Here is a 25,259-nt window from a genome sequence, read left to right on the forward strand (position 1 = left end):
ACTCTGCTCACTACTCTGCTCACTACTCTGCTCACTACTCACTACTCTGCTCACTACTCACTACTCTGCTCACTACTCTGCTCACTACTCACTACTCTACTCACTACTCACTACTCACTACTCTGCTCACTACTCACTACTCTACTCACTACTCTACTCACTACTCACTACTCACTACTCTGCTCACTACTCACTACTCTACTCACTACTCTACTCACTACTCACTACTCACTACTCTGCTCACTACTCACTACTCTACTCACTACTCACTACTCACTACTCTGCTCACTACTCACTACTCTGCTCACTACTCTGCTCACTACTCTGCTCACTACTCACTACTCTGCTCACTACTCTGCTCACTACTCACTACTCTGCTCACTACTCTGCTCACTACTCACTACTCTGCTCACTACTCACTACTCTGCTCACTACTCTGCTCACTACTCACTACTCTGCTCACTACTCTCTACTCACTACTCACTACTCTGCTCACTACTCACTACTCTGCTCACTACTCACTACTCTACTCACTACTCACTACTCACTACTCTGCTCACTACTCACTACTCTACTCCACTACTACTCACTACTCTACTCCACTACTCACTACTCTACTCCACTACTCACTACTCTACTCCACTACTCACTACTCTACTCCACTACTCTACTCCACTCCACTACTCACTACTCTACTACCCTACTCACTACTCTACTACCCTACTCACTACCTCACTACTCTACTCACTACTCTACTCCACTACCCTACTCCACTACTCTACTCCACTACTCTACTCCACTACTCTACTCCACTACTCTACTCCACTACTCTACTCCACTACTCTACTCCACTACTCTACTCCACTACTCTACTCCACTACTCCACTACTCTACTCCACTACTCTACTCTACTCACTACACTACTCTACTCTACTCACTACTCTACTCTACTCTACTCACTACTCTACTCACTACTCTACTCACAGTACTGGTAGTACTGGTGGTGGTGGTGGTACTGGTAGTGGTAGTACTGGTGGTGGTGGTGGTACTGGTAGTACTGGTGTTGGTAGTACTGGTGGTGGTGGTGGTACTGCTAGTACTGGTAGTGGTAGTACTGGTAGTGGTGGTACTGGTAGTACTGGTGGTGGTGGTAGTACTGGTGGTGGTGGTAGTACTGGTGGTGGTGGTAGTGGTAGTACTGGTGGCTGTAGTAGTGGTAGTACTGGTGGCTGTAGTAGTGGTAGTACTGGTGGCTGTAGTAGTGGTAGTACTGGTGGTGGTAGTACTGGTAGTATTGATGGTGGTAGTACTGGTAGTACTGGTGGTGGTGGTGGTACTGGTAGTGGTAGTGGTAGTGGTAGTACTGGTGGTGGTGGTGGTAGTGGTAGTACTGGTGGCAGATCTTGCCTTGCTTTAAATTATGCTTAGGTGCATATCAGGGTAAGCATTGCACCGCTTTGCATACAAAAAAATGATACACTGCCGTACTAGAACATAAGCAACATGTTCCTTCCAACGGGATAAAAAGCAATTTTCCGACTCAAGTCCTTTTCCCTTGTCATTCACACTGCTCTGACTTAGGGGTTTGCTCTTGTGTGGGTGGTGGTAAATTCAGGGGACGGGGTTGAGTGCTGGCTGTGTCCTGATACTCCCGTTATTTTCCTCTCCATCAACATATATGTGACCTTTGTGCTTCACGGAGCAATGCAAATAGTTACCCTGAAGGACTGTTTACACCTGGAAATTAGCTCGTCATGGTAGGTGGACTGCACAGGACGTTTGAATTTTTAACTAGTTGGTAACGGCAACTGGCTACTTGAGGCACCCCCTACTTTTCTTCCCAACTAAACAGCTTCATGTTTTTTTGCTTTTAGTGGCAACGACGCGAGCTGCCGTTCTTTAATGTTCACCAGTATTGTGCGATTCATTTGCTGTGCACCAGCTCCGGTGACCGATCCTTCTACCAATATGCACACCTAGCCTTTAATTACATAAAAACAAAAATGAACAGCATCATTTCCATCCTAGGAACAGGTCTCCGACTCTTAAGACATAACCAGGAGCTCTCCCCAACCTCTGGCAGAGGTGATGGAGCACACGCTGTTCCCTCGAAGTTGAAGTCTCAGTCCTTCGTCTCAATCATAGTCTGCATTATTTGCTTAGCACTGCTGAATGCCAGGGAAAGCTGCACTGCATGCGAGCTTCTATCTCACATGCACGGTGTCCTGGTGTGCAAGGTAAGCTTGCATTGCTGCTGCTTGGATGACCTCTCATCATCCTTCTTGGGTCTGCAAGAAGCCGCTGCCTGGCACTGAAGCCTAATCTGTGCTGTGGACGAGCACGTATGAGTCATCTTCTGTGAGCCTCGCCTGCTGCCTCTCCTCTCGTCATTTTACATTGAACGCGCTCACCGCTCAGACCATCTGGATTGCATTACACGGGCACTCTGACAGCTCCAAATTAAGATTAATAGTCTGTCGTGCGCGTAACCGCACAGAAAATGCCAACAATGGCGGACGCAAATTACATATAGCCTATCACATCAAGGCTACTAAAAAGACAGCACAGCGAAGACAAATCACTATGCAGATGCCATAAAAAAAGCTCGCGCACTAAGGAATGTTTCTGGCCCGAGCCCTAAAGAAACTTTTTTTTCTTTAACAATAGGAGCTCGGAGCTCGGAGCTCCGCCCCACTTCGTGGTGACGTAGGCCGAGCCCTAAAAAGACCTTTGTGATGCATGCCTGTTTGAGACTAAAAAAAAGCTAAAGACATATTTGTCAATAATGTTGTATTAGAATGCGCAACAACATATCCCTATTTAGGGATTCTAATTGACAATAAGTCCAAATGGTCAGAGCCCTTAATTCAAGAAAACTATTATTCTTGAGGGCTACGATGACATTAGTGGCGTTTGCTCAGAAACTGGGAAAGAGATCTCCAACAAAAATGCTAAAGATCTATAAGGTAAAATGTGTAAGCGTTGCAATTTACGGCGCAGGGGTTTGGGGATACGCAAATGCGGACCAGCTACAGAAAGTTGAAAATTCCTTTTTAAGGTACCTACTTGCAGTCCCCAAGAGCACTACAACGTACGGATGCCATCTTGAACTGGGGTTGGACTATATATCGGACATAGTAAAAATCCAACCAATTAGGTTATGGTGCCGGATCTGGTCCATGGACCAGTGTGAGGTAACAAGATTACTTGTTCAGGATTGTATGACACTTGACAATATGGATAAGATCAAATGGCTGGCATATGCTAAGGCATTCTTTACTGATCTAGGCCTTCCGAGATTTTTCACTGAGCCTAAAACGATAGTCGAGATCTCAAGAAAAGAGCTAAAAAATGCTTGTTTAACACACTTGGGCCAGCTGCGATTAGCAAACGAAATAGGGAAATCCTCTGTGCAACACCTCATATTAGCTTAGACTACTTTTAGTATCCAACCATATTTATTGTACAATTTAAATCAGTATGAAAAATTGTTGTTGACTCGTTTTAGGTTCAACATGTTCCATCGACTGATTTCTTTCCCGCTCCAGAATGACTGGTCTTTGACCTTACCAGTTTGCCCGTGTGATTCCATCTCTGCACAATCTACTATCCACGTACTCCTTTTTGTAAATTTTATATTACACCGCGTAGGCGATGGATAGTCCCTCTTTTGAAAGTATTAGGCATACAAGAGTGTCGCCCAGCTTTTTTGGTGCTTCAGTACTTAGAAAACGAATCATATGCTAAATCTATAGCCTGCTTTCTTAAATTCTGCGTAAAGTATCACCCCAATCTTTGATAAAAACCAGAACAAAGACAATCATACACAGATATTCAGCTCCTTTCAAATGGAATGATTATGATTAATAAGATGTATTTGTAATAGAATTAATTGATGAAATTGTAATTACACCAGATATCTTGTATTTTAACTGTTAAAGAAACCCCTAAATTATTTTATATTCTTTTTAAATTGTGTAAATACTGTATTTTTTATATGAACTTTTATGGTCTTCTTACAATTATGGAAACCGAATAAAGTTGAATTGAATTGACTTAATAAAGATATACAAGTCACCATATATGATATATGTAAAGAAGCAAACTGCCCTGAGTTTCTTTGAAACATACAACCTTTATTTTCAAAGGTAAAAACAGCAGGATCATAGAGGCAGGTTTAGCCTAGAGAGGCTGCATAGTAACAGAAAAATTGGCGCTGTGCCTTTAAGACCTCCAGGAACACCCAGGCTCCTATCATGCACTACAGGTGACCGTTCGGTCAGTTCTTTTGGACGGAGTATAACAGTGTAATCACAGCATGGGTAACATTTACAGACATGGTATTCGTCCGGGGAGGAGGGAGGGTTGCTTATGACCGAGGAGTATACCCCTAGAAGAGAACTAGGATTACAGGTAAGTAACTAATCCTTCTCTTTCAGGGGATACTCATCAATAGTCATAAGCACTGACTAGAGTAGCAAGCCCATCCCCATACCCTGCGTGCGAATACAATCTAATAAAACATTTTACCAACAGATATTACCCAAACAAATTTATCGGGGATGCTTGACCAACTTGAGCATCCGCCTGAGTATCAGAATCAAGGCAGTAATGGCGTGCGAAGGTATGAACCAACCGCCATGTGGCTGCCTTACAAATTTCATGAATTAGTCAATTCTTAAGCATTGCTATTGTAGCAGCTTTGCCTCTTGTGGAATGAGCTCTCGGCTTACCCGGGAGCCGTTTTTGTGCCAACTGGTAGGATAACATAATGCATGACACTATCCATCTAGAAATGGACCTTTTGGAGGTAGGAAAACCTGTATTCAATGGACCATAGTTCACAAACAATTGGTCAGACTTTCGTACACTCTTAGTTTTATCCAGGTAGAACTTCAACACTCTTTTTAAATCCAAAGAGTGCAGAGCTTTCTCAGCTGGAGTGTACGGACTGGCAAAAAAGGTAGGAAGAGTGACTGACTGATGTGAAAATCCGAGACCACCTTAGGGAGGAACCTCGGGTGAGTACATAACACCACTCTATTCGCATGAAAAACGAGATAAGGCTCTGTGGAGCATAAGGCCTGTATCTCGCTTACCCTGCGCGCAGAAGTGATTGCCACGAGAAAAGCAGTTTTTCACGTCAGACATTGGAGGGAAGCCTTATGAATGGACTCAAATGGGGCCAATTAATTTAGATAGGACTACATTCAGCTCCCAGGGAGGAGAAGGGGCCCTAACAGGGGGGTAGACTTTTTTGAGACCCTCCAGGAAATCCTTCACAACTGGCATTTGAAAAAAAGAAACTCGAGTAGGAGACTTTATGTATGCTGTTTGGCAGCAGGTGTGGGCTGTCTTGAATTGCCACCTCTTCCTGTATCAGGACGACGCTGAGAATTGTAATCTTCCTTGGTTCTGCTGAGAGGACCATTGAGGGGTTTGAACCCTCTGTTGGTTTTGTAGTCGGTCGTAAGGACGGTACCGTCGCATGAAGTCTTTCCTCTTTTCAAGACCCACAGCTTTAACCGTATCCAGCTCAGTTTTCATTCGAGACATCTCATCATCAGCATGAGACCCGAAGTGATAATCCATTGAACGGAAGGCTAAGAATCCGATGCTGTGCTTCGGGTTTTAGTCCTGTGAGCCTCAGCCACGCTGAGTGTCGGGAACAGATCCCATGCGAGTAGCCAGGTGCAGCTAGATCTGATGCATCCGCCACTGCGCTGATCACCTGATTGGCTACTAGGCCCACTTCATGCAGGATCTCAAGAAAATCTTATTTGTCCTCTTTGGGGAGATTCTCTGTAAAACGTGATAGTGAGTCCCATAATGAACTGTCATATCGACCCAGCAGGGCCGAGGCACTGGCTACTTTCATGTAGGAAGCAGAGGTAGTACACATTCTCTTCCCTACAAAGTCCATAGCCTTACTGTCTTTATTCGGGGGCACAGATGAAGATGCTGCACCGGTCTGATTCTTTAGAGCAGCCGACACAATCACAGAGTCTGGTGGAGGGTCAGCCCTCAAGAAGAAAGGGTCATTATCCCGAGCCTTATATTTCTTCGAGATTCTAGATGGAACAGCCCCCACCGCTGCTGGAGTAAGGAACTTGTGCAAAGCAGGCTCCAACAGTCCAGGCAATAGCGGAAGCAAAGGTCTCAAAGAGGACTTTTGATGCAGGGGTTCAAATATCACCGATGTCTTGGTGGTAGAGACCGGCATTTCAATGTGGAGTTTAGCAGCCCCACGACAGAGAACCTCATTAAAAGGTCAAAACATCGATTGGCGATATTCTGCTTAGAGGGGACGACGAAATAGTCGGAGAATAGTCTGCCTTGGAATCTGATGACCTTGCGGAAGACCTAGGACTACGTCTTCTAGAAGATCGGTGGCAGGATGATCTACTCCTAGGAGAGTGAATGACCTTCGCGGAGCGGCCTGCTCACGTCTCCCCGAAGAATGCACCGACTGTATCAAAGGTGACCTTGAAGACCATGGTAGGTTAATCCTGCGGATCTTCCACTCCCTGATATCTCCTAGCCATCTTGGCGAGATATTGGTTGGTCGGGCTGGTGAGGGTGCTGGTGAGGCCTCTGGAGATACTTGTACAATCTGAAGCCCTGGAGAAGAAGAAGAATCCACTGAAGACACCATCAGGGCGTCACAAGTCAAACGATCCTTCGACAGCGCTTTAGATCTCTTCGCTAGAGGAGAAGCCGATTTAGACAACCTAGACGCGATCTCCTAGACATCGACCTCCTCGGCGTCTAACTAGATCTTGATCTCCTAGACCCAGAAGACCTTCTCGGTGACCTCGACGGCGATCTCCTCGACGTCAAATGACTGGGTCTCTTTGGCGTCAAAGCCCTTGGTGGTGGGCTCGAAGTCTATGCCAATGGGACTCCCGCCGTCGGCGGCGATCTCGACGTCAGTCCAGAGCCTTTCGGGAGCAAACTTCGACATCGATGGGTTGATGTCGAGTCCCGACCTCTTGCCATCGTAGGCGAGCCAGACTTGACCGCCTACGCGTAGATGAAGATCTCATCTTCTGCCTCTTCTCGTCTCGACGGCGAGGAGCGTCTCGACGACGAGGGATGCTTCCACACGAGGGATTTTTCGACATCGGCGGACATCTAAGCGGCGATTTTGCCGCCGACTCTTGAGCACAGAGGTACCTTAGATGAAGATCTGTCCTTCGACGGAGAAGGGGATCGATGTCTTCTTTTTTCACCTCTCTCTTTGCGCTCTTTAGGATGAGAAGAGGGCTTTTTTGGGATGATGTTCTTCTCGCCCACTCACTTTCTCCTCTCTCATGAAGGGAATGCAGCTTGATCTTCTCCCTCTCTCTAAGGGTTCTCTTAGAAAACTTGCTGCAGTGGTAGCATTGGTCTGGCGTGTGGGATGAAGGCAAACAAGCAATACAGACCGAATGAGGGGCTGACTTGGCCATCTTTTTACCACAGGCCGGTCACTTATTAAATAAGGCCAGCATACTGACTGGAAAAAATAGCCAAAAGTCAGGAAAAATTGCTGAATTAGTCAGAAAGAGACTAAAGACGTCGAGTGAAGTAAAAAAATTAAGTTTCTACCAGAAAAAAGTGATAAAATATCACCAACTGGCGAGCTCAATGCTCCGGGATCCTCACAAAAGGAGTCGGAAAAAAGTACTGACCTAACTGTCACCTGTGGTGCATGATGGGAGCCTGGGGGTTCCTGGAGGTCTTAAAGGCACGGCGCCAAATTTTCAGTTGTTACTATGCAGCCTCTCTAGGCTAAACCTCCCTCCATGATCCTGCCTGTTTTTACCTTTGAAAATAAAGGTTGTATGTTTCAAAGAAACTCAGGGCAGTTTGCTTCTTTACATATATCATATATGGTGACATATCTTTATGTAGTCAAATGTAAAAGTTTTACATGCAATAATGGCAGTTTTGGAGCCTAGTATGGTGTTTGTCAGGCTGCATATGCATATTATCTATATTTATGGGTATTGATATATATATGCAGATATATGCATATTATTGGCTATTGCTCCGGGATCCCGCACGTGGGCGGGACTATTCAGTGCTTATGACTATTGATGAGTATCCCCTGGAAGAGAACGTGTGCTGTATCTCGAACTCTGACCTCAAAGAGTGCAGAGGGGTTGTGTTCGTAATAAATACATATATATTTGATATATACCTTGTGTGCTGTCCTTTCATTTGGTATTCAAGGGATTATTATTGGTAGAACAATTGGCTTCACATGCTCTCTGAAGTGTTAGCCTAAGACTGCTTTGTCCATGCTACCAATAGGATAGCTGGTCTATAAGGTTGACTTTACAAACATCACCATAAGGGTTGTTTGGACTGGTGCAAGGTGCTCACTAGAATAGTGAACATCATATACCAGGCCAACTTCTCACAGTGCTCTTTGTAATTTAACCTATGACAGAACCTGAGTGGAGTCCTCCAGTGTTTTGCCACGTACAACTTTAACTACCATTCAAGAGAGGCCTTCGGATTCATCCAGACAGTCGTTGCTGGACTTGGAGTCGTGTGCCAAACAAAATACCACAGACCTACAGCGTAGAGATCTGTCACAGACATCGGTTTGCGACAGTCCTTACAAGACTTAAACCCTGTTGTCTTAGCGGGTAACAAATCCTTTTCACACTGAAAAATTTCCAAGTAAAAAAATAAATTTCACAAGGTGAAGAAAAAGAGGGACAGAGCTCTGGAACCATGTCTGAAAGTATAGAAAGAAAGGAATGAATGCCAGCGTGTTTGGAATGGACGGCGCTTATATGCAGCTCTGTAAATCACTTCCAGAACAGCACTAAATCAGAGTAGAGTAGCACTCTACCATCTACATGCGTGAAGGAACACTGCTTTTTGAGTTTTTAGATCCAGTCCGGCACATGGTGATCTTCACATGTAGAGGAATCAGCATACAGAAGATTCCATCTGAAGGTTTAAAATAGGTGATTGGCCTTTAGTTGAGACCTTCCATTACCAACAGTGTTTTTTTTTTGTTTTTTTAACACAACACTGCATGTGGGAGATTATAGAAAGAATCCATCTTTGAAAGAATTTTAGTTTAGCCAAGTCTAAGTTTCAAAAACTATTTTTCAAATGCTGAAAATGCTACAAGTTTTCAGGCAGAAAATATTTGTAACTGCATCTTTCTTTAGAGGTTATACCTGATTCGTTAATGGTTGCTGGATCTGGTCAGTGTAAGGTAAAGCAGAAACTTGTTGGTCTGTTATGCTTTGCTGCCGACGCTCACTGTACTGCTGATGCGAGTGGGGCATCTGTCCAGCCATCTGAAGGCCAGCAGCATGAAATGAGAATGACGGTGCAAGTCGAACAGATGAAGGTTTGCATGCTGAAGTCTCTCCTCCTAAAAAAACAATAGGAATTTTTCAGCATACACAAATTAAACAATATCTGCATAATTCACATTGGCATGAACCATCATCAGGAATTGCAAACTGTACATTTCTTAAATTGACTGTATTTAAATTAACAGTTATGGAAATATTGACTGCCTCTCCTAATCCACTGTTTTGAACAGCGCTCCACAAACTGTGTGAAAAGCAAAAAAAACTAATAAATAATAAAAGACGGGATTTGAATATACCAGTAATTTTTCAAAATAAGTTTACCCTTTTAGTAATACCATTTGAATCTTCACTTCCGTAGAAAGGCACCTGGAATGAGTAAGTATTTCACTTTTGTTGTAATGTCCCATACCCTATGAGGAGGCAGGAAAGCTCTGACCGAAATGGTGTCCAATACTATCCCAAATAACAGGAGGCACAGAGAAGACTTCAGATTAGCTTTGGGGCAAATGATTGAAAATCCAAGGTGAACAAAAGGGAAGCGGTTGACTGCACTTGATGGGACACTACCTAGGGCAACTTGGCTTTGATCAACTGGTTGTCGTTGTACATGAATACTGCAATTCCCGACTCTCTGAGATGGAGCCGCCGCCGCCACCACCACCATCACCATCACCATCACTTTCATGAGGGCCTGAGGTGCTGATGTGAATCCAAAAGGAAGTACTGTCAATTGGTAATGGGTAGAACCCACCACAAACTACAAGTATGTCAAATTGGAATGTGAACTAACACTTCCTGCAAGTTTAAAGACACCATAAAATCGTCCCCCCAAATAACCCTGAGCCAGCATTATGAACTTGTCCTTTCAGAGGTGCAAATTCTGGACAGTGAGACAGAGCAGCAGCCACCATTGTAGGAACGTAGGATCTGCTTTCATGGTCACCCCTACTTTTTGCTAGTGTCAGTATTTTTTGACTAATCCTACTGAGATCCTGCTCATCAGGACCCCAGTCATGGCGCTTCCTCCCTAAATTGTGCATGGTAAGGACTTTTGTACTGCCACAATTGACCACTGGTGTACCCCTGTAAGTCCCTAGTATATGGTATTGAGGTACCAAGGACATAGGTACACCAGGGGTCTCCCGTGGGATGCAGCATGTATTGTGCAACCCATGAAGGCTACTCAAACTGTGTCTACAGGCCTGCCATTGCAGCCTGTGTAAGCTGGTGCTAGCAGCACTAACAATAGAAATTAGTTCTCTAATATTGGAGGCCACTACACTTAAAACCTATAAGTCACCTCTAAGGCAAGCCTTTCAAATCTGAAGGCAGGGTGCTGTGTTATAAGTGTGTGGGTGCCCCTCAATGATTTGGACACCCCTACAAACCCAGAAGTTGATTCTCCAGGCTTTGTAAGTGCGGTCAGTCATTTTGATACATACAGTGGCTGTAGGACGGTTGCTCGGTATATACTATAACAAAGTGAGGTACAGTGTGCATAGAGTCCAGTAAAACCCCAAAGGTAGGCAGAGGTAATAGTAGATAGCAAATTACTCTATATTTGTGGTTGTGTGGTCGAGCAGTAAGGCTGTATCAAAGGGTATCATTAAGCATTTGTTGTACATACTCAATCAGCAAACGATATCACACACTCAAAGACTGAACTTCAGACCAATTGGTGTTCTATAAAAAAATATATATATTTTAGTTATATTTTCTAGAACCAAGCAAGCCTGTCACAGGTAAGCAATAAATACTTTACATAAGTAATAAAGTTTGTAAACAGTTTGAATTGCAATTGAATATGCACTTCGATTAAATTACAGTAGAGCTACTAGTAATGCAATGCTTTAGATATACTGTACATATACTTTGTATTGGCTTTTTAGTAACATTTCAAGTAGGTTACTTTACAGATTACTTTTCTTACACAGTGAAGTATACCTGGATACTGCACAGACATTTCCTGTAAAAAGGTAAGTAAAAGCGGTTTTGTTATTTAGTTACAGTTTTAAAGGGTTTCTTAGATTTTCCAACTCCACACTTAAAAACTTTTCACTGAAAAAAAATCAATGTTATCCTATGCAGAAAAATAGGTTTATCGCATCAACGTTAAGTATTTGGTTGTGGGAGTTGGTATTCTGGAGGTAGACTCAGGGGACCCCCAGGGTCAAGGTGGCCCAATGTTATCCAATGGTGGATAGGGGGCACCCGGTTGCTGGCAGCTTACGAGCAGACCACTGGGCTGTAGGAGCAAAGCTCCTGGACTTAAGCTCAGGGCAAATGTGGGTACAAACCAGCACAAAAAGTGCACCGTCAGCGGCACTGGGGAAGCTGGGTGAAGAGTGCTGTTTTGGCGTCTGGCGCCCTTTTAGCTTTCCATGGGGAGTCTCCGGATTATGAAACACACTGCAGGCTCGGGGGACGAAGGTCTTCTGGGTGCAAGCACCACTTGGAGAGGTAAGTTGGGATGTTGGGGGTTGGTTAGGCACCATTGGTTGGGCCACCTAAGGCCGTGAGCTGTTGGGTGCAGGGGTGTCTTTTAGGGTTGGATCTGCTTACCAGCTCCTGGTCGCGGTTGGGAGGAGCTTACGGTTTGAGGCTGCAGGCATTGGCTGGGGGCTTGAGGCAGGTCAGGAATCACCGGATCCCGGATCAGGATCGCTGGGGAGAACCTCTTGTGGTGTTGGGCCACTAACTCTGGCCGTGGGCATCGGGTGCAGACTCGCGGATCTTTGCTAGAGCTGGAGTTTGTTGGTGAACAAATCCGGTGTTCACAGGAGATAGCCTTTTCTTTTGAAGGCAGGGCAGGTCCTCGGTGTTCTTGAGGCTGCTGGCTGCAGGACACACCTAAGATTGGCTTCTGCAGGTTCGAAGTGGAAACAGGCCGGTAGGGCTGGGGCCAAGTCAGTGGGCGTCCTCTTCAAAGCTTCAGAACAACTGTTTGGTCCTTCTTCTACTTCTCTTGTGGGTTTTTTCTGCTTTCTTGGTTGAGGGTGCCCCCTAAATACTGTATTTAGGGTGCGTTTTAGGGGTCTCTGGGTCACTAGCCAATGGGCTACTGAACCTTTGGTGACAACACCCTTGGTGTGCTCACCCCACATGGGAGAGGGAGCACAATCCCTGACCCTGATTGGAGAGTGCCTGCCATCTGCAAGTTTCCATTCATCTGGGAAAGTGGCGGACGTGATGGAGGTGTTGATGATGTGGGTCAGGGTGGTGATGATTGATGATGTTACCAGGTTGTTGACGTGGTGGGAGAATAGGTCTGTAGGGGTACCACAGTGGATGGTCCGCATGATTGCCACTGAGTTGTTTCTGGTTAGGTTTACCCATTCAGTCAGGGGGTCATATTGATTGGTGGTGGGTAGGTCAGCAAGGAGTTCTTTGGGGTTGGGTCGGTGTGTGTTTGGCTGTAAATGTTTGCGATTTTGCTCCGGAAGAAGTTGGATAAGTTGTCCCAGAGTTGTATGGAGGCAGCCATATTTTTGACGGTGGATGAGGGTTAGGTGAAATCCTTGATGATCGAGAAGATCTCCTTGCAGCTGTTGAAACTTCCTTCGATGCGGTCCACTAGTGCTTTTTTTCTTGGGGTATCTAATTTGCTTGTGATAGTGTCTGGGGTGGGTGGGGGTGTCACATCACAAAGGCTGCAAGGCCTTTGAAGCTCCCCTGCCACAGACGGCTCTTCCTGGCCTGGGGGAGGTGTGATCACCTCCTCCAAAGAAAGGCTTTGTTTCTGGGCTCTGGGAGCGAAGGCTCCCACCCCAGGGGTCCAGAAACATGTCTTGTGGTGGCAGGCTGGTGTGTGCCAGTCAGGGAACCCACCAGAGGCTGGTCGTTTTTCAGGGGCATCTCTAAGATGTCCTCCGAGTGCATTTTTCATTAAATCCCACACTGGCAGTGTGGGTTTAAAGTGCTGAGATGTTTGATACTAAACTTCTCAGTGTTCAATGCAGCCATTATGGTACTGTGGAGTTCGTAATGAAACACCGAGCACCATATACTCTTAACAGAAGCACTACACTTACAATGTCTAAGAATTAACAGACACTGTAGGGGTACAGGGCTCATGCAACTGTACCCTCACCACTGGTATAGTGCACCCAGCTAGAGGGGTAACTGATCTATGCCAGGGCAGTGGGTTGTCGACTCTTCACTTTGTTCTGCAACAAAACAAGCAGCCTGCAATGGCAGTGTGTGTGTGTAAAGGTACAGGGACACTAAGGGTGGCAAAATAAGAGCTGCAGCTCTTAGAGGCCTTCCCTGACCACAGTGCCCTTGGTACCCATGGTACCTTTTACAAGGGACTGACATATGGCCAGAGAGGTGCCAATTGGGGCTACAAGGTACAGTTTAGGGGAAAAACTCAGGCCCTGGGAACCTGATTGGCAGGGACCCAGGGCACATCAATTCAAAGTGCATCAGTTGTCTGGCAAAATGTGTGTGTGTGTAGGGGGGGGGGGAGGTTGGTTACTGCAACATAAATTCAGCTTCCTACAGTGGCCATCTGTCATTACGCAATGGCTAACTATATACCGGCTGTGCCGAACCAGGGCATGTTTGGTATCAAACATGTTGGAATCATACCCCAACACCATTACCAGTGTTTGAGGTATAATTCCATGCACTTTGTAGCTTCTCCGGGAAGCACCCAGTACTGCCGGTAACAGCCTCCCAGGGTCTGCCAGCAAGCTAGTGCTGCTGCCGACCCCAGACCCGCTTCTGCCCTCTTGATGCTCAGCTGACCTAGAGCAGGGGAAGGTATAACAATAGGTTTCCTGTCACAGGGAGTTGTGACCACATCCCAGACAGGACTTAGTGTTTTGTGCTGGGGTTGGGGCTTTTGCCAGCACCAGATTGCTTTGAAGGGCACATTTGGTGCCCTCCTTGCATACTCCAGTTGGAACCAGTTCTGGGAGCCCAGACCGTTCTGCCACCACTTGCCCCTTGCTGGGGGCCAAGCCTGCTGGCTCGGGAATCGGTTGTGTTGGGTGCCGGGAGGAGGACTACACCTCCCTGCAGCCTTAGCTGCATTGCAAGCCTGCCAACGCCGTCACGCTCCCAAGCCCCTGGAGGCGCCAACAAAAACCCACAGGAGCTCCCGCAATGCGGGACGAGATGGGCAAAGTCTCGGCCATGGGCAGGCCCATCATTGCCAGTCATCACCCGGAAGAGGCTGGGCTGAGCCGGGCCATTCCTCTGAAGTCTGAATCCTCGGTCTTGCCCATGTTGTGTTTCAAGGTACTGTTACGAGTTATTGTACAATCTTATGTTGCTTTAACAAGCAGCTGTGTTATATCCAGCTGACCCCATTAACTTCATTTTTTCTTGGTCTGTTTGCGAGTGTTTCTCGGTGCTGCTGTTGCGCTTATTAAGCAACTCAATTGTGTTAAAGGATCTTGCCTTGCAGCGCTATATAGAATGAGCACACGCAAGGGTGGGGCGGGCACTTTAGATGTATTTATTATTAGGGCCGAATCGATGCTCTCACATGAATTTGCGCTTACTAAGATAAGTTTATCGCTGGACCCCACTTCTCTGCAAAGGCGTTTATCTCTGGGCTCATCAATGCCTTGTGATGCTTTACCATCTGACACATCCCCCATTGATTTTAATCAGCAGCAGCCGCTATTAGAAAGTGGCACTCTCCCCTTGGACCACCGATATGGGTCAACAATGGCAACAAGGTCACGGACTGCCACTCCTCTTTCCAGGGTTACTGAGGATAAAGAGAATAAGCTGAGCGAGCTGGAAGGGAAGCGAAAGAGAGGGGTGTGTGCCCTTAAACCTAAACGGAATTGTACTCGCCAAAACAATCCGAAAACACCCAGAACCCACTGTATCAGCACGCAAACGGATGTCGCTTCTCCAGCTTGTAATGCACCTGGACTTCCTGTGGCGGACCCTGTGGGAAGGTCTAACCTGGACACTGTCTTTACATCTCTGGAAGAGTCAATTGGTAAACACGGTCTCTTTGTGGGGCCGTCTAGACCATCTGCACTCCAACTTCACCAAAGTGACCAGTTTTATTGGGTCCTTACAGTGTGAAAGGGAGAGTGGGGGCATTTAAGTATCTCAAACCCAAGTTTTAACACCTATAGAACAAGTATTGGCTAGGTTAACGGCCTAGAAGGATTTGATAGGTAAAGGCCAAGGAGCCTGTGCTGTTGGTCCCTGGTGTAATCTTTCAGTTTTGGATGGTGTCACGGTAGACAAACCAGGTCAGGCGAAGCCCCCTGCTACCTAGATAAAGCGCCTATGCGAACCAAGAGTATTCCCGGCCCAAGATTTTAATCCTGCCCACGTCAAACCCCGTCCCATTGTTTCGATAGCTACTCCGTCATTAGCTCATGGGGCTGGGGAGGAGGCGAGGTTGGACTTGACCCCCGAAGCTACTCCACTAACCATAGTTTTGGGAAATGTCCCAGTCCCTACTTCTAAGTTAAACGAATCCTGGGAGGCATTGAGAAACAAGGCTCTCTGGTGGCTCGGGACCAGAACCGGACTATCAGAGGCCTTGTTTAACGAATTTAAAATGGTGAAAAGAGTAGGTTGGGTCGGGAGAAGGTAGAAAACACTTGTTGGGGACTGCATTGTCATTTCTTTTAAATCACCAAAATTGTTGCATGAGATTCTATGCAGATTTGGTAGTGTCCATCTCCTTCTTGGAGAAATGAATATCTTGCCCCTGGGATACTTTTATCCCCCACGGTCTTACTCCATCTGGCCCCCACACCAGAAATGTAATACTATTAATGACCATCAGCAGTCCAGTTTGCCCCTCCATAGTAGAATTGACCTGCCTTGCAAAGCCCCCAGAACACTTTAACATTCGAGTAGCAAATTGATATGGGGCTCTTGAGGAGGTGGACTGACTTGTGTCACAGGCTGGTCATATTTGCAGCCCAGGGATGGAGGGGGTCAGTAGGGTACATGGGAGGTGTAACAGTGAACTTCAATCACAGATCATTCTTGGTAGCAATGGACCAATGAACCAACAATCTGAAACCTTTCAGAAAGCTTCAGATGATGGGTGGTTTGGATTTGTCTAACTTCCCAGCTCTCAAGCTTCCTCTTTTGTTCACCTCTTTAGCAGTTAGTAGGGATCCCTTATTGGAAGAGCTCGAAACACCCCCCCATGGTTCAGCCAGAGACTATTCATAGTCCCAATACCACCAGTCCTAACGTACGTCACAAGAAGGGCCATACACTGAAGGTTTTTTCCTGGAACGTTGCTGGAATAAAAAGGCGATCTGCAAAGCCCAGATCGGAGTCAATTTGTAGGTGATCACGATGTGTGTATGTTCCAGGAGACCTGGGAAAGGGAGGACATATTGAGGAGGGTATATGCAACTTTTAACGTCTGGGCTACGACGGGGGTAAGGGGTAGACCTTCAAGGGTTTTATGCATTTGGGTTGCTACCTATCTGGATTGCACAGTAGAACAGCTAAACACTTCATCTGATGAAATCCAGTGTGTTGTACTTACCTTTTCCGCCAGAATTAAATTAGCTTATATTAACATCTATTCTCGCCCCGTAAGCTTTGTACAGAAATCTCCGACCGTAGATTTATTGACCACGTTTATCGAATCAGTATTCCCAGAGACAAGGCTGATCATAGGGTGACACTTCAATTGCCAATTTCAGGCCCTTACTACTTCTGTAGATCATTTTCTTAGTGATGAGGATTGTCACTGGCTGATTCCTGCCACTCAAATTCCACCGGTCAAGGCCTGGACCCCTTTGGTTCTTCAGATCAATGAACTAACCTTATCCCCTTCTTTGAGGGCGTGTAATGGTCGCTTTAAGTCAGATCAGCCAGGGAAGTTAACTCTTAACAGAATAGGTCGATCCTATCTGTTGGATTACATCATGGTGGAAACAAGTATATGGCAGCGGGTAGTGGATTTCGCTATCATGCCGAGGCATGACAGTAACCACAACGCCCTGATATTGGAGTTGGAACCCACAGACCTTATTAATTCTACGGCCTCTAGCACTTTTGAGGGAAGCAACTTAACACTTGCAGATTCAAGAAGGAGAATTAAATGGGGAACTTTTAAACGGTCATCAGATAAAGCAGCTGCATTATATTCTATAGTTATTACTCCTTTTATGGAAATGGGAGAGGCTGTGAGGTTATTGGGCTATCCCTCAACCATCAGCAGAGTTTAGGATTATATGTGGAATTGGCCACCGGAATGACCAACATTTTTAATCCCCTGATGCACTCCAGGGTAACCAAGGTTACCAAACAAACTTGGTGCAATAATTCTTGCCGTAAGGCTAAGGGTACACTCATTGATGAATGATTGAGGCCGGGTGACACCTACGACGTCACCCGGAGTCGACCGATGCCACCTACCAGCATGCAAGGGTACTGCCTGGAAGTTCAAAGGTAAGGAATCTGCGGCTAGATGTTTATCAGATAAACAAATTTAGTATGAAGTTGAGTAAAGACAGAAAATCACTGCCGCCCTAGCAATCTGCACATTTAAGAAACAAAACTGTCAAATATTTTTTGCAGCATATTTATGAAGAATTTCAAGTGAAATACATTTGGCCAATTACAGTATTTATACTCTGTCATTTTCGGATACGAGAACCGAGTGTTTTTTCAAATTTACACATGAAAGAGAATATACTGATCCCGATGCAAAAGGAAAAGAAAGCATAACATCAAAAAGTTATTTCAATACTTTCTCAGATAGGATGATTAAGAAACTGATTCATGGGCGCGATATAGATATATATATATATATATATATATATATATATACACACACATACATATATACACACACACACAATGTATTTTCACATGAATATAAACTGTGAGACGTTGGCCTGATATGTGATGTCCACTATTCTAGAGGGCACCCTGTATCAATCCAAATAACCCCCTATGGTGATGGTTGTAAAGTCAACCTTATAGACCAGCTATCCTAGTGGTAGCATGGACAAAGCAGTCTTAGGCTAACACTTCAGAGAGCATGTGAAGCCAATTGTTTTACCAATAATAACCCCTTGAATACCAAATGAAAGGACACCACACAAGGTATATATAAAATATATATGTATTTATTTCTAACACAACCCCTCTGCACTCTTTATGAGGTCAGAGTTCGAGATATAGCACAAGTAACTTAATAAGCACACGTTAAGTTGCACAATTACAATTCTGCCCTAGGGGCCTCGTAAACCATATACTAAAGAAGTGGTATAAGAACCACTTCAGGACAGATGAACAGGTCTAGGGCCTTGGAAATCGGTGGGGCTACACAAAGTAACCGAAGGTTAGGAAGCAGGAGTCCCACAGGATGCGTGTCCAGTGTCTAAATACACACGCGGGTTCTCATAGACTTTCAATGGGAACGTAAAGTTTGGAAACTAGTTGATTTTGGACCTTCCGGGTGGACTACAGGAAAACCCAGTTAAAGTAGGACACTTGGTTAGTTATTACCCACGGGAGCACCGGAGTACTAGAGTTACCTCACCCAGGGAAGCCAGGTGCATAGGTGTCAAGTCGTGTTGGGTTTCGTCGTCGAATCCTATGGAGAGCTGCAAGAAGATGCTGCAGGCGACCAGGAGGAAGATGTCCGGGTAGATCCAAGGGTGGATCGAGGAAGTAAAGAACCTGAAAGCAGAGGGGACAGAGTCTGGGTCACTAGCCAGTGACCAGGAAGGAACCAGGAAGGAACCAGGTGACGTCGAGGTGCAATCAGGTGATGTCGTCAAGCTGGTCTCTGCAGCCACGTGGACCAGGAGGCGTCGACGACGACCAGGAGCTGGATACAGACTGTCCCACGAAGGATCTCGCTGTTGGCGGTGTCGGCTTCCGGATTGGAGTCAACAAGCCTTGGCAAAGGCAACCCACGCAGGATGTGAAGATCGGCCTCTGTTCAGACCAGCAAGGTCTGAGGGGCTTCCCGTTTGCAGGTAAGCAGGAGTAAGCCCAGAGCAACCAGGCAAGCAGCGTTGTTTCAAAATGGGAGTCTTCAAGATGGCCACTAGCCAGCTGGCTAGCAACCGCGAAGACGCGTAGAGAGGAAATGCAAGACGCGGCCCCACGCGGCACTCGTGGAGTGTGGAGGGCTGAGCTTCGGTGCACTTACGACTCGGTGCTGGGGTTTCTCAAGTCCCAATGCACAACTTCGAGGACGCCTCAGAAGCTGCACTGTTTAGCAAAGAGCAAAATGGCCAGGTGTCCGGTCCCACGTCTCTCGAGTCCGCCACGGGTCTCAGCTTTGCTGGAGGTGCGGGTCGGAGAAGTCTGGAAGTCCAGTCCTGTGAAGCAGAGTCGTCGGGATCCTTCGGCGGCGTCAACAAAGCAAACCGGCAATTCGCTAGGTGGTGCCTGTTTACACAGGGTGGTCACTCCTTGACCACAAGGGAGATTCTTCAGTCTTCTAGTTGCAGTAGAATGTCGAATGTCCAGAGTTTCGTGTCAGAGTTTCAGTTCAGGATAATCTAAAGTCTCAAGACTCAGCTCCCAGCTTTATGCGAATTAAAGGGGCTGGATTACCTGCTAAGTCCCTCCTATGGGTGGGACCAGGGAAGGGGGTGGTTACACCCCTTTACCTTTGTCCAGTTTCGTGCCAGAGTTGGGGCTGGAGTGCCACAGCAACTGGTTTGAACCGGACTATGCATGGAGCACCTTGTGCGCCCCAGGCAGTGTCTCATTCCTTTCAACCCACCATGCCCCAATACACTATAGCCTGTCTGGGGAGGTGCTAGCACCTCCCAAGGCAGGAAATCTATCGTCCAGGCCTCCCTCGCTGGAAGGGCTTCCAGCTGCAGGAGGTCAGACTTGTGTCTGTGGCAGCAGCATCCATTTTGTGATGCCGAGGCTCTGTTTAACTTTATTCGGGTAAAGCTACAACTACATGTCTTCTCCCTCTATTAGGGTGGAATGCTACCCCCTCCGCCAGAACTGGAGGGGGGTAGTTTCCCAAAGCATATGACACCTTACACGACATGTTCTGATAAAGCCAAACCAAAGTTAGCAATAACCACAAGGATTATAATGCACTTAAGAGTATATGGTATGGCTTTATCATAGAACAGCTATAAAGACATGGTTCCGAAAGCTGCAGCCAGGCTCAGATCATGCTAGAGCACCATCTCACATAAAACCAAGCACTCTGCCTCCAGGATTGTTAAGGCCTGCCATAGGAGTGATAGATATAGATATAGATATAGATATAGCTATAGGAATACTATACCTAAGCAAGGGGTGACTACACGACCTTGCCCCAGCTGAGTGATCAGCCAGTTGTGTCAATTAGGATGGCCAGCCAGGGGTGGCATAATTCTTGCTGCAGCCCCTGGTAGGCCTGGGATGCACCTATGCCCTGGGTACCTATGGCACACTATACAGGGGCTCACAAAGGTGACCCAATACCCAATTGGATATGTACCTAAAGTACATGGGATGAATTTAGAGAGAGAACAGCTGGGTTGTGGGTCTGATTAGCAGGCCCACAGCCACAGTAGAGTCGAAAAAACAGTGGATCAGAGCAAAAAGTGGGGGTGAACCTAGGAAGCAGACCCTACTCTCCTACACAAACAATATGAATATCTGAATAGAGACGCGCGCATTAGCATAGAGATAGTAAACATTTAACAAACTCGCGTAAAAGGCTCAGCGCAACCAGTCAAGTACAATTTTATAATAAAAGCTATAGCAAATTTGACTATTAGGCATACAGAAAATAGTTTGTTAGTCTACGCGTCTATTATCGGAGGTATTCTTAACAATTAAGTCATTCTTTCCAAGTCTATGCTACAATCTGTGCCGGCCCTGAATGGAAAGGGAACTGCTGCAGATCATTAAATACTCATTTATCAATGTCTCTCACGAGGCAACACAATGCAGCACACTAGCACACAGAAACCTGGCAACAGCAGTTAATTAGCATAGCCTACCAGTACCAATCTATGACTGCCACATTTTGAGTTAGCCAATCAAATAAGGTAAGGCAAATAACATCCTTTAGTTGCTAGGGTAGAACAACTTTCTAGTGTCCAATAGACAACAAGCAATAAACAAGAAGTTTAATGGAGCATTGTCACGTTTTTATATTGCTTTTAACACTTCTTTGAAGAGAAACTTTGAAAGATAACGGCCAAGCTGTGTGTAGCATTTACAGACTTTAAAAATACAGCAACAGCAATTGTACAGAGATAACTAAAAAAATCACCATTAAAAATTCAACTTGTCTTTTAAAATACTTCCTTAAACCACAGCAAACATTTTTAACTAGATTCTTAATTTTACAACTAAATTCATTATTCACATCCATATTTTTTCAAACACCCTATTGGTGTAACCTCAAATGAGGCTTGTAGTTCTGCGTGCGTTTGTACTTCTCGTAACAAGAAAAATGTATGTTTGTAATGGGAATCAGTTGAATCAATACAACCCTTGTTATCTCTGAATGGGACGGCTTAATTTAATGATAAGTAGTTTATAAAGTGATAATTTTGATGGGAAGTACAGTCGGATTACTTTCCCCACTCTGTACCCTGGCTACAGCACACCCTACCTAAACACAACAAGGTCACTGTCTTCAGTAGCGCAGTGGCTAACTTAAGAACACTCCAAAGATCTAGTACCACTCTATTTTTGGTAGAGTTCAAGGGTATGCCCCTTGTGGGATATCATTTCATTTGTGGAGGCGAGGGCGTCTTAGCAGAAGGAATCTACTTTTGAGCTTTGGTCAGTGATTACGGAGTTATTTGGGTTTTTTCCCCCAAGGGCATGCCTCAATGTGCGCTCCATGTTGACTATCCTGTATTCCAATATGGCTGGAACCTACCAGGGATCACACACAGGGGTCAATCTAGCGGAGCTGGTCAACATTGAACCTTTCTGCAGGAGAGGGTTCATAGGTCGTAAAAAGTGCCTTCCAGCAAGACAGTCCTGCATAAAGCGAGCAGCTGCCAGCTGTACAGTGAGGCGGAGCAGTCGTGGAAGGACAAATTGCTTCTGCTGTAGGCCACTATATGACAATACAAAAATGTTCCTAAAGGAGTTATTTCGTACTATTTCTTCACTTTGTCAAATATTGTCACAACAGTGAACATAAATTCCAATGCACTCGAGAGACATATATACAATTAATTAGCTATTTTATTGCATTATGTCAAATTGTATTTCATTTGCATACGTATAAATCATATGTCATTCCATATGCGGCAACACAAAGAATGTACTGTTACTCAGTTTTTTGGTATGTACAGTACTCTGACACTTTTTGTACACAATATGGATAGTATTTACATATCTACCATACATACATTGTTTGACAACTATATACACATTTAAATCCGAAGATTCTATTTACAAAGAAGTGTCGTATCGTCGACGTTTCGGTCTCATATACAATTCTCCGAGACCATCATCATATGGGCTCCAAGATCGATTGACAAAGGCAGACTAGGATTCAGCAAGTCTGGTCCGATCGCTCATGTAGGTCTTTGGTCAGTTGGGCTGGGGCTTCCCCAAGTGGAGGTGTTAATAGTCCTTCTCCAGGAGGGCCTCGAGTAAACCCTTCCGGTTGATGTCCTGGGACACCCGTGGCAGTATCCTGATCGGACATTCAGGTCTTTGGTGCCAAGCCTGCAAGGACCAATCTTGCAGTTCTCTACTCTGAGGGGTACCCTGGGCAAGCACCTCTTGATTGTAGTCTTTACTTCGTGGTATGGAATGAACCAGTAGGACAGGGGTCACCATCTCCACCCGCAGGTAGACAGGGGGGCCAAAAGAAGATACCTATCAGTTCTTCTGTCAGGTCAGCCTCTCTCGTATACATGCTGTAATGCCATTGCAACAGTGATAGTTTAAGGACACTGCCCAGCACCCTTCAGAAGTGCCAAAGCTCCACCAACAAAGCAGCTCAAATCAATCCGCCCTCTTGACTACTTTGATCACTCAGTTTGTGCGTCTCTGTCGGAAAGACCAGCACACCAGGGTCAATCAATTTAGCCCATTCCACAGCCTGCTTGTACTGAAGGTTTGGTGCTTTCCTTCCCTTCTCAGTCAGGAAGGGATCCTTGGATGTAAAGGTACATGAACAATTATAATAATAGGCACACTTATAAAGCGCATGGTTACACTCGGCCAGTGTGTCCCCACGCTTCGGTGCAACTGCACAAATTCCACACCCGACAGCCTCTCTTCCTAGTTATCCCGGGGGAAAGGATACATTTTCAAATTTTTCCTAAAAAAGCTTTATCGGGCCTCCATCCGGAGATACACGGGGAGTATGTTCCAGTGCTGGGCAGCCAGGAGGCGGAAAGAGCGTCCACCCATGCTAGCTCTCTTGGTAGCAGGAACGCACACCAAATCCAGACCACATGATCTTACTTAGTTGGCATGTAGGGACATAGAGGGTGATTAGCTCCGACAGATAGGAGGGGGCAGTCCCCTGCAGGATGCGATGACAAACACACAGTGCCTTAAACAGGATTCTCTCCCTTATCAGCAGCCAGTGGAGTGCAGCCCGCGCTGCCTTTGCCGAGGCCCTCCTTGGGCGGATAAGAATCAGACATGCTGCTGCGTTCTGCACCCCCTGGAGTCTGAGCATACACTTTGTCGTAGTACCCAGATAGAGAATATTACCATAATCCAGGTGCGATGTTACCAGGGCATGGACCATTGTCTTCCTGGCAGCAGTCGGTAACATATCCAGGGTTTTGCGGAGGACCTTCAGGTCTCCAAAGAGGCTGTTGCCACCCGCCTGGTTTGGTACTCAAAGGAGAGCCTTGTGTCCAACCACACCCCCAGATTCTTTGTCTGCGCGCAGGGGACAGGCGTAGGCCCCAAGCTATGAGGGCACGAGGCAGATGACTATACCGACGGAGCTCGCCCCATCACAAGCACCTCGGTCTTATTGCCATTGAACTTCAGGCAGTTGTTAGCCATCTATGCGGCCAGTCCTTGCAGGATCGCCACAAAGTTGAAGGCTGCCGTGTCCGGTGCCTGTGTGAGGGAGACCACCAGCTGCGTGTCATCGGCATAGGCCACGACCCTGATCCCAAACCCATCAGCGATCTCCGCTAAAGGAGACACGTAGAGATTGAACAGGGTCGGGCTCAGGGTTGATCCCTGCGGTACCCCCAGTCTTAAATCGATGACTTTAGAGTAATGGGAGCCCTGCCTCAACTGGAAGCTACGCCCCGAAAAGAAAGATTTCAAGCAGCTCAGGGCACTGTTCGACACACCTCCTTTCTTCAAACACTGCACCAGGGTGTGGTGGGCAACAGTGTCGAAGGCGGCACTTGTGTCCAACAGGATCAAGGCCACCGTCTGGCCTGCGTCCACATATTGCCTGATGGTCTCAGTGGCAAAGAGCAAGGAGGATTCCGTAGAGTAGCAGGCTCGGAATCCGGACTGAGTGGGGTGCAGGAGATCAGATCTCCCAATATGCACCGTCAGCTGCATATTTACCACTTTCTCCACGACCAAAATATGGCAAGAGAGAGATGGAGCAAAGATTATCCAGTTGGTCTGGGGCTATATGAGGTTTCTTGGGGAGCGGTAGTACCACAGCTTTCTTCCAGCATCCAGATACCGTACAGGTCCTAAGAGAAGTCTCCACCAAGTGTCTAATATGTGGCTCCAGGATATCCAAGCTCCCTCTCAGTACCTTAAGGGGTGCCAGGTCTCTGGGAGAGCCCGATTTTATAGTAATACAGATTTTAATGAACTCTTCAGGGTGGGGCATGAAAAACCTCTTCAACCCTTTGCCCTCACAGATATACTCTGTCTCCTCCGCCAATTCCTCTCTGACACGGGAGGAGTCAGGGAAGGTGGAGTATATTTTCTCCACTTTGTCCGAGAAAAAAGTCTGCCACACAATTACATAGCTCTTCTGACCCCGCAGTCGGAGCCGCTGACGTAGACAAGGAAGGTATCTCC

The 25,259-nt window shown here is 46.2% G+C and overlaps 1 protein-coding gene across 2 annotated transcripts in view; it reads right to left on the reverse strand.

Moving 5' to 3' along the window:
• DYRK1A (dual specificity tyrosine phosphorylation regulated kinase 1A) overlaps nucleotides 1-25,259 on the reverse strand; it is a 786,609-nt gene that overhangs the window by 497,513 nt on the left and 263,837 nt on the right. For both annotated transcript variants that reach the window (XM_078656853.1, XM_078656854.1), the window contains exon 4: nucleotides 9,186-9,385. In XM_078656853.1, coding sequence (XP_078512979.1) covers nucleotides 9,186-9,385 — 200 coding nt within the window. The remainder of the gene's footprint in view (nucleotides 1-9,185; nucleotides 9,386-25,259) is intronic.

Source organism: Lissotriton helveticus, chromosome 8 (assembly GCF_964261635.1).
Source record: "Lissotriton helveticus chromosome 8, aLisHel1.1, whole genome shotgun sequence".
Classification (NCBI taxonomy): domain Eukaryota; kingdom Metazoa; phylum Chordata; class Amphibia; order Caudata; family Salamandridae; genus Lissotriton; species Lissotriton helveticus.